Source organism: Mobula hypostoma, chromosome 7 (genome assembly GCF_963921235.1).
Source record: "Mobula hypostoma chromosome 7, sMobHyp1.1, whole genome shotgun sequence".
NCBI lineage: Eukaryota > Metazoa > Chordata > Chondrichthyes > Myliobatiformes > Myliobatidae > Mobula > Mobula hypostoma.
In genome coordinates this window covers 39,266,896-39,277,535 of record NC_086103.1, presented here as the reverse complement: position 1 = coordinate 39,277,535, position 10,640 = coordinate 39,266,896, and the positions used below count along the sequence as shown (strand labels likewise).

General features: G+C 43.6%; 1 protein-coding gene across 3 annotated transcripts in view; it reads right to left on the bottom strand.

Moving 5' to 3' along the window:
* Positions 1-10,640, bottom strand: part of jade2 (jade family PHD finger 2) — a 178,708-nt gene that overhangs the window by 10,819 nt on the left and 157,249 nt on the right. For all 3 annotated transcript variants that reach the window (XM_063053278.1, XM_063053280.1, XM_063053279.1), the window contains exon 14: positions 3,489-3,617. In XM_063053278.1, coding sequence (XP_062909348.1) covers positions 3,489-3,617 — 129 coding nt within the window. The remainder of the gene's footprint in view (positions 1-3,488; positions 3,618-10,640) is intronic.

Below are 10,640 nucleotides of genomic sequence, written 5' to 3'. Positions count from 1 at the left end.
GACTTGGCCGAACTGTCTGCAGGGCTTCCAATGTTGAATGCCAGATGCTGCCCTTTGCCACTGATCACTGCACTGGAATGGTTTCACGTACTGCCAGCTGGACAAGGTAACAACCAGAGGGGATAAAGCAAATCCATTAAAACTGGCAATCTGACACTCGTGATTGAACATGCCACTCCGCACTTCCCAAAGAATAACTGGATAGCAACTATTAGCTATTAGACCTGTTAGCTTAACATCAGTGGTTGGGAAGTTGTTAGAGTCGATTGTCAAGGATGAGGTTACAGAGTACCTGGAGGCATATGACAAGATAGGCAGAACTCAGCATGGATTCCTTAAAGGAAAATCCTGCCTGACAAACCTATTACAATTTTTTGAGGAAATTACTAGTAGGCTAGACAAGGGAGATGCAGTGGATGTTGTATATTTGGATTTTCAGAAGGCCTTTGACAAGGTGCCACACATGAGGCTACTTAACAAGATAAGAGCCCATGGAATTACGGGCAAGTTACATACGTGGATAGAGCGTTGGCTGATTGGCAGGAAACAGGGAGTGGGAATAAAGGGATCCTATTCTGGTTGGCTGCCGGTTACCAGTGGTGTTCCACAGGGGTCAGTGTTGGGGCCACTTCTTTTTACATTGTACATCAACGATTTGGATTATGGAATAGATGGCTTTGTGGCTAAGTTTGCTGATGATACAAAGATAGGTGGAGAGGCCGGTAGTGTTAAGGAAACGGAGAGTCTGCAGAGACACTTGGATAGATTGGAAGAATGGGCAGAGAAGTGGCAAATGAAGTACAGTGTTGGAAAGTGTATGGTTATGCACTTTGGCAGAAAAAATAAACGGGCAGACTATTATTTAAATGGGGAAAGAATTCAAAGTTCTGAGATGCAACGGGACTTGGGAGTCCTCGTACAGGATTCCCTTAAAGTTAACCTCCAGGTTGAGTCAGTAGTGAAGAAGGCGAATGCAATGCTGGCATTCATTTCTAGAGGAATAGAGTATAGGAGCAGGGATGTGATGTTGAGGCTCTATAAGGCGCTGGTGAGACCTCACTTGGAGTACTGTGGGCAGTGTTAGTCTCCTTATTTAAGAAAGGATGTGCTGACGTTGGAGAGGGTACAGAGAAGATTCACTAGAATGATTCCAGGAATGAGAGGGTTAACATATGAGGAACGTTTGTTCGCTCTTGGACTGTATTCCTTGGAGTTTAGAAGAATGAGGGGAGACCTCATAGAAACATTTCAAATGTTGAAAGGCATGGACAGAGTGGATGTGGCAAAGTTGTTTCCCATGATGGGGGAGTCTAGTACGAGAGGGCATGACTTAAGGATTGAAGGGCGCCCATTCAGAACAGAAATGCAAAGAAATTTTTTTAGTCAGAGAATGGTGAATCTATGGAATTTGTTGCCAGACAGCAGTGGAGGCCAAGTCATTGGGTGTATTTAAGGCAGAGATTGATAGGTATCTGAGTAGCCAGGGCATCAAAGGTTATGGTGAGAAGGCGGGGGAGTGGGACTAAATGGGAGAATGGATCAGCTCATGATAAAATGGCGGAGCAGACTCGATGGGCCGAATGGCCTACTTCTGCTCCTTTGTCTTATGGTCTTATTGGATGACATATGCTCCTTTCACCTCAATAATTCTCACTTTACTCTATCCTGGTCCATACTAGTTGTGCGGAACTTATGTGAAATGACTTGAACATCCTCTCCCCACCTGGGTGAACGAAACAATCTGAACTGGAATCTCAATTACGCGGCTGAATTCCTCTAGGTTTGGGGGGGTGGTTCAGCTCAGGGCTAACAACCCTGACTAGTAAAACCAAATTGTTATGGAAAACAGCAACGAAGAATCCTTCTACGTCTGAGTGCGACGGTATTCCTGAGCCTCCACCCGGGACTTGCGTGACTGACAGTAGTGAAACTGAGAGGAAGCTAGTGACACAACGAAAGAAGCCCTGAGCACTGCCGGAGGTGGAGGGCCCATTGCTGCAGTGTAACCAGCAGTAAGTACGCACATTGGTGGGTAGCAAACAAGGTATAAGCTATTGGTCTGAAGGATGCCATTCTATAATAGCTAAGGGACATTTATTATGAACTTACGGTCTAGCCATTAAATCCATTTCTTAGACTTTGTCTATTCTTCCCGCCTTAGTAAAGTGCCCCATATGTTGGCAAGTATTTCGTCTATGATTAGGAATCAAATGCACCTGTGTCAGACTCTTCTCCAATCCCTTCCATGTAATCCATTAATCTCCTGAAGTAAACTTATCACCAGTATAAAGAATGGAATCCCTCTTTCTACCTTTGAATGTAAATACTATGCTGTCTATCCCTCATTCTTGAGGAACTGCTATTTATCTTGCCAAAGTATTCACAGAAATAACAACAATGTAAGTCTTAAATTTGCCTTGTGCCCGGCTAATAATGTACACATACTGTATGATGACCTCTATTTAAAAACGTTGAACAACCTTTGATTTAGCTCACTAATGCTTTAAACTTCAATCAGCTGTCTTTCATGACAGAGCAGATGATTTGTGTTTGGAAGGCGTTATATACATACATCTGTTGAGTTAATGTCACTTATTGCATCCCAGCACTTACAACATTGCTGAGGCTACATTGACTTTTTTACCTCTGGGACCCTTACACTTACTGATTTCAGTCCCTGCAGTTGTAATGGTCCAAGTTTAAATAGTCACATTATCTGTGGGGTGATGGGATTGGTGTGTTGTGCAGTGGGGGGGGGGGGGCACTTGAGTAACTTAAGCATAAGGAAGTATAACAAGGAAATAATGTATCATCTCTTAATGCATGCATTACTAAATGACAATAAAAGAGGACTACGTGTCTTCATAATCTAACCCTGACAGAGCTAAAAGGAGATGATTTAACATTTTTTGGGGAAAAAACCTTTAATGAAGAACTGGCCTGGTTAAAAAGCTGGGAGGTCCCATCTCTGGGGAGATTATCTTCTGAGAGCTGTAGTGAGAGACTGCTCTGCTACATCTTCTAGCCCACTGGAAATATAAATGCTGTTCTATCATCAGCCTCCTGCTCATCACTGATGTGCAAGATGAGATCTGGAATGCTGCACTGCTGTCTAGTAAAGCTCTCTCTGTGGCTTGATTCAAGGAGAACTCACCAATACCAGATAACACATAGATAAGGTCTCATGTCATTATTGCCCTAAGCACTGAAGGAAAATTCACAAGTTTAAAGTAAGCAGACGACTTCATTTTCTTTTACTGCCAGGAGAGCTGAGACATTATCTGTTTATCTTTTCTCTGGGGAAGGAAGGAGGGTGGTGCTTATCTGACTTAGAACAAAACTCTTGATGTGTGAAGAAACCAGTTGGAAACAAAAAAAACTCCACCCTCCTTTTATGACCTTGTTGCCAGCCTCCCAGTTACACAACAGCTGTCAACAGCTTCCTGATGTTTTTTTTCACAAACGTCAGTAGACATAAGATGACTCACCAAACTGCTTCAGCAAGGATTGCGTTTCACTTGTTAACTTGCCTTTCTTCTCCTGGCTGCCCTTCGATCTGTTCTTCCCACGATCCTTTGGGTCACTCAGTTTTCCTTTTATTTTCTTCCCAGAATACCCTAGGACAAAGAATCCAACAGAGAGTTTCCTAAATATGATGACATGGATCGATGTGGTATCTCGTTAATGGAAGGGACGTAAGGGGAGAGGATGAAGATCTTGTGTGAAAGTTACAGGGTCAGATCCAGGGCAAAATAACCTTAGGAAAACAGATCCCAGGCAGCAAAGTGGCACAGCTCACCAAAGCACTTATGTGCCATGTTACTTAATAAGGGAACATTAAATATCACGACGGCAATTATCTTGAAGATCTTCGTCATGCTGCTGCAGAGAGGACTGAGCGAAGCCAGACGAGGGAAGTCCATGGACGGTCTCACAAACGTCTTACTCTAGATAATTCCATATGGAATCCAGTGTCAGATTGTCTATCTATCTGTTTTCTCGACTACAGTTAATGGGAGAAAAATGGGATTATTTTTCAATTATTTTAGTTAAGATTATAACTAAATTCTCCAATAATATTGGCAAGAGCAGTATTAGTCAATGATAACATACAGCCATGCTTGGAAGTGAATGTCACACATACCTGTTTACCTAAAAAAACATTAAGCTATGGGAGAGAGGACAGTACAAAGCCGGTTGGTCCACAATTTGAAAACAATGTGATTTATTTCAATTTGTGTTAATTTTCATTCAGGTCAAGCGTATTATTGTGAGCTTCTCTTGCATCCATTTATAGCATTGGGAAATGGCACATGATGTGGTGTGTGTGGCTCTTTCAACAAAGCTTTGTAAATAACGAACAGTACAGCTGAAGAATTATACCCTTTGTCAACTGGTTAATGTGTTTTATCAGATATGTAAATAAAGAATTCTGGTCATTTGTATGACTCTATGGAAAGTTTAAGCATGGGAGCATTTTACTTCATCTGAAACTGGACCTGAAGCATCCATTACTGGTGTTTAATTTCCCTGTTTTTACGTCAGAAGTTCTACTGAAATCCAGAATGCAAGGTGCAAAACAGTTAACAGGTTTATTGGTTTTGGTCTAACTGTAATGCAGTAAATTATTGAACTTAAAAAGCATCTTAGATCAAGTGTATTATGCAGCAGTCAGGCAACCCATTCAGCGATTGTCTGAAATCAGGAAGACCCATCATGGCGATTTCAAACGTGGATTGTCATTGCTCCGTGGGCCAACTGCTCAGTGAAATCTGTAGAATTGAAGTGACTTTGTTCCTTACATCCTTCATATACACGAGCAAAAATGTTTATGTTACATCTCCGTCTAAATGTGCAACTTATAGTAATTTGTAATAAACAGTATGTACAACAGGATAGTCAATATTACATAGAAATACAAATGTGTCAGCTTGAGATAATTAGTCTGATGGCCTGGTGGAAGGAGCTGTCCCGGAGCCTGCTGGTCCTGACTTTTATGCTGTGGTACCTTTTTCCAGATGGTAGCAGCTGGAACTGTTTATGGTTGGGGTGACTCGGGTCCCCAATGATTCTTCGGGCCCTTTTTACGCAACTGTCACTGTAAATGTCCTGAATAGTGGGAAGTTCACATCTACAGATGCGCTGGGCTGTCCACACCACTCTCCGCAGAATCTTGCGATTAAGGGAGGTACAGTTCCCATACCAGGCAGTGATGCAGCCAGTCAGGATACTCTCAATTGTGCCCCTGTAGAAAGTTCTCAGGTTTTAGAAGCCCACACCAAACTTCTTCAACCATCTGAGGTGAAAGAGGTGCTGTTGAGCCTTTTTCAATAGACAATAGACAATAGACAAAAGGTGCAGGAATAGGCCATTCGGCCCTTCGAGCCAGTACCGCCATTCCCTGTGATCATGGCTGATCATCCACAATCAGCATCCAGTTCCTGCCTTATCCCCATAACCTTTGATTCCGCTATCTTTAAGAGCTCTATCCATCTCTTTTTTGAAAGCATCCAGAGACTTGGCCTCCACAGCCTTCTGGGGCAGAGCATTCCACAGATCCACAACTCTCTGGGTGAAAAAGTTTTTCCTCAACTCTGTTCTAAATGGCCTACCCCTTATTCTTAAACCGTGGCCTCTGGTTCTGGACTCAGCCATCAGCGGGAACATGCTTCCTGCCTCCAGCGTGTCCAATCCCTTAATAATCTTATATGTTTCAATAAGATCCCCTCTCAGCCTTCTAAATTCCAGAGTATACAAGCCCAGTCGCTTTTCACCACACAGCCAGTATGTTTATACCGAGGAACTTAAAGTTGTTCACCTTCTCAACCCCAAATCCATTGATGTCAGTAGGGGCTAGCCTGTCTCCATTCCTCCTGCAGTCTACAGCCAGCTCCTTTGCTTTTACGACATTGAGGGAGAGGTTGTTTTCTTGACACGACTGTGTCAGAGTGATGACGACTTTTCTGTAGGCTGCCTCATTATTATTTGAGATTAGGCCAATCAGTGTAGTATTGTCAGCAAATTTAATTAGCAGATTGGAGCTGTGGGTGGCGACACAGTCATGGGTACACAGGGGGTAAAGGAGGGGACTCAGTATGCAGCCCTGAGGGGCACCTGTGTTGAGGGTCAGGGAGGCAGAGGTGAGGGAGCCCACTCTTACCACCTGCCTGTGATCTGAAGCCTTAGTGTACAAACAAATAATTGACAAAGAATGATAGGATATCAATAGAAATGCATAGTGCCACATCAATAATAGGGACCTTTTCCAGCTTCCTAAGAGAGCAGTCCAGATCACTTATTCAAAAGAAAACACCTCCAGCATTATACACAATATACTGTATACTACAATAAAGTGTCCATCTGAATTTGCATAAGTTTTCAGAATGGGCCTTAAAGCTATATTCTGACGCAGACATAAGATGTCATGACTGGCTTTAGGCGAGCTTGAGATCGCGCGAGCTGTCACTTGTGGTGAGTGAGTGCAAAATTTAAAAAGCTCTCCCATTTTCTCTTTCTTTCTTCACAGTTAGAGCACTAGGACAGTGGAATGCTCCTCATGCAGGATGTGGGAAGACCGGGAGACCTCCCGTGTCCCTGACAACTGCACCTGCAAGAAGTGCATCCAGCTGCAGCTTCTTACGGACTGCGTTAGGGAATGGAGTTGAATGAACTCTGGATCATTCAGCAGGCCGAAGGCTTGATTGACTGGAGATACAGGGAGGCAGTTACACCTTTGGTGCAGGACACAGGTAACCGTCAGTAGAGGGAAAGGGGATAAACAGCCAGTGCAGGGTAGCCCTGTGGCTTAATAACCGCCTTAATAGCAAGTATATTGCTGTTGGGGTGACCTAACAGAGGAAAATCGCAATGGTTAGGTCCCTGACATTGAGTCCGGCTCTGTGACTCAGAAGGGAAGGGGAAAAAGTAACGAGCAGTATTGATAAGGGAGTCATAGGTTAGAATGCACAGTAGGTTTTTGGACAAAAACGAGATTTCTGGATGGTATATTGCCTCCCTGGTTTCAAGGTCAGGGACATCTCAGATCGAGATAACATTACGTTATTGATGCAGCCAGAGGTCATGGTCCGTATCGATACCAATGACGTAGCAGGAAGGAGAGCTCAGGGAGTGAGGGGCTAAGTTAAAGGACAGGATCTCCAGGGTTGTGATAGCAGGACTGTTACCTGCATCGTGTGCTAGTGAGGTCAGAAATAGGAAGGTAATAAAGTTTAACACGTGGCTGAAGAGATGGTCCAAATCTCCACTCCCCCCCGCACCCCATTCTCCTGTGTTCCAGGGAAAAGAGTCTTAAACCTTTCCCTATAACTCAGATTGTCAAGTTCTGCCAATATCCTGGCAAGTTTTCCTGCAGTCTCTCAATTTTATTGATATCTTTCCTATAGGTAGGTGAACAGACTGCACACAATATTCCAAGTGAAATCTCAACAATATCTTATGCAGCGTCAATATAACATTCCAGCTTCTGCACACAATATTCTGATTTACGAAACCCAATGTGTGAAAAGCTCTCTTTGCTATACTATCTACTTGTGACGCCACTTTCCAAGAATTATGGACCTGTATTCCCAGCTCTTCTCTACTGCACTCAATAGCCAGTCATTCACTGTGTAAGCTCTACCCTGGTTGATCCTCCCAAAGTGCAACACCTCACACCTGAGCTGCACTAAATTCCATCTGCCATTTTCCTGCTGGTATAGTACCTACTGCAAGCTTTGATAGCCTTCCTTGCTGTCTACCACATTCCAATCTTGTTGTCATCCGCAAATTTGCTGTTATAGTTGATCACATGATCATCCAAATCACTGATATAGATGACACACACCAACGGCCCCAGTACTGATCCCTGCAGCATTCCACTAGTCACAAGTTTCCAGTCAGAGAGATAACCACCTATTATCAATCTCTGGCTTCTCCTGTGAAGGCAATGTCTAATGTAATTTACTATCTCATTCTGAATGCCAGGTGACTGAACTTTCTTGATCAGCCTCCACTGTTAAAGTCCACGTAGACAACGCCCACTGCCTTTTCGTCATCAACTTTCCTGTCAGCCTTCTCAAGAAACTCTCTAAGATTGGTTAGGCACAACCTACCACGCTCAAAGATGTTGACAATCCCAAATCAGGCCCCGTCTATCCAAATGCTTATATAGCCGTTCCTTAGAATACTTTCCAAGAACTTATCCACTACTGAAGTCAGACTCACTGGCCTATAATTTGCTTGCTTATTCTTAAGAGCTTTTCTTAAACAACAGAACAAGACTGGAGGATCAGAGGGATCTTGGGGTCCGTGTTCATAGGACACTCAAAGCAGCTGCGCAGGTTGACTCTATAGTTAAGAAGGCACGATTGGCCTTCATCAATCGTGGAATTGAATTTAGGAGCCGAGAGGTAATGTTGCAGCTATATAGGACCCTGGTCAGACTCTACATGGAGTACTGTGCTCAGTTCTGGTCACCTCATTACAGGAAGGATGTGGAAACCATTGAAAGGGTGCAGAGGAGATTTACAAGGATGTTGCCTGGATTGGGGAGCATGCCTTATGAAAACAGGTTGAGTGAACTCGGCCTTTTCTCCTTGGAGTGATAGAGGATGAAAGGTGACCTGATAGAGGTGTATAAGATGATGAGAGGCATTGATGGTGTGGATAGTCAAGAGGCTTTTTCCCAGGGCTGAAATGGCTGCCACAAGAGGGCACAGTTTTAAGGTGCTTGGGAATAGATACAGAGGAGATGTCAGGGGCAAGTTTTTTACTCAGAGAGCGGTGAGTGCGTAGAATGGGCTACCAGCAAAAGTCGTGGAGGTGGATATGTTAGGGTCTTTTAAGAGACTTCTGGATAGGTACGTGGAGCTTAGAAAAACAGAGGGCTATGGGTAACCCTAGTAATTTCTAAGGTAGGGATATGTTTGGCACAACTTTGTGGGCTGAAGAGCCTGTATTGTGCTGCAGGATTTCTATGCTCTATTAGCTATCCTCCAGTCCTCCTACACATCACCCGTGGTTAGGGACATTCTAAATACCTCTTCCAGGGCCCCTGCATTTTCTGGACTAGTTTCCCACAAGGTCCAAGGGTCAACTCGTCAGGCCATGGGGACTTATCCACCTTAATCTGCCTCAAGACAGCAAGCGCCTCGTCTTCTGTCATCCAGATGCGGTCCATGATCTCACTACCTTTTTTGCCTCAGTTAAAATGTATGTCTAAGTTGAAATTGCGGCACCAATGTAAGCATAATTCAAAGGAAGTGAAGTGGCCAGCTGAATTGTACTGTGGTGTGAGACCACTGTAATCACCCTTCACTCTAGAAAAAAACCTTCCATGCAAATACTGCCCATGAACATAATCCCTGACATTGAATTTCTGAGCAGCTGTGCCTAACAAGCATCAAAGATGACTAAATGAACCAAAACTTAAAGAAGAAAGACGTTGCTGTGAGCTTAGCATTTTCGTGTGTCATGTGTCATTTAGACTTTTTTATTGTTTTAGGAAGAACTGGAAGGTAACTGAGCTTAATTTGGCAATACACAATAGATAGAATTTCAGATGGAGCACTGGGCTGGATGCAACTTTCTTTTAATTTCATGTTTTTCTTCTGGCCGTTTAGACTTTTTATACTATTTAATTTACTCAAGTCCTTTCATAGCTTTCTTGCAAGCTCTGTCCTCATTTTTATCTCAAAAGCCAATATATATCTTGTAAAACAGCAGCCTTTGCGTTTCTTTTCAATAAGAATGCTGTTTTTAAAACAGAAGTTTCACTTATTTCGATTTGTTTTGGATCCTCCTGCTTGGCCCAGAGACGTTGTTCTGAGAGCAGCCACTAGGAGGCCTACAAGAGCAGAAATCACCTCAGCATCCCTCCGTTCCAGGGTGTCTTTCAGTCTGAACACCCTCTTGCAGAAGATATCTGTTGTCAAGTGGATGCACATGCCTGGCCCCGCGGGACATTGGGACCTTGATTTTTGTCCTTTACTGTCTTTACTGCACAGAACTCCAAACTGTCTCCCCTTTGCCAACCGCTGTCCTTATCGCCAAGGTAAAAATGTCCTCTCTCCCAGGACTGGCACCACCAGTGTTCCTTGTTGAAGTGGTACCTGCTGCTGTCTCTCCACTACAGACCAATTGCTGTGGTCTTGCTTTGGGGCTGATCCCACAGTACCTTCTATCAGCATTGGTCATATGCTTTAACTCTTTAGCCATCACTAATGTTTCATTGTTCCTGGCCCCACATCACTCTGTTCCCATTGCTGGAAAATGTTAATGTCACCAGCAAAGAACATTGGAATCAGCATAACTCCTGAATCCAACCTCTCTGTGTTAAATTCCCCACACTGCCCAAAGAGGTTAATGAACATAAACCTGACACTGAATGCAAATTTCAAGATACAAATTATTTTTAAACCAGTTGTGCAAACAGAAGATTGCACAGCCGGCTGCTTCAAATTTCTCTGAATTCACTCACCAGACTAGCCTGTGTGTGCTCAGCTTTACTTGCAAACTAAAAACATCGTGACGCTGCCCAGTGGCCACTGTGTGTTCAAACTGCCGATAACAAACACCCACAAGTTTAGATGGCCCCCATGTCACTCGTCACAAAACAAAAAGGTACAACCAGAATTGTGCAG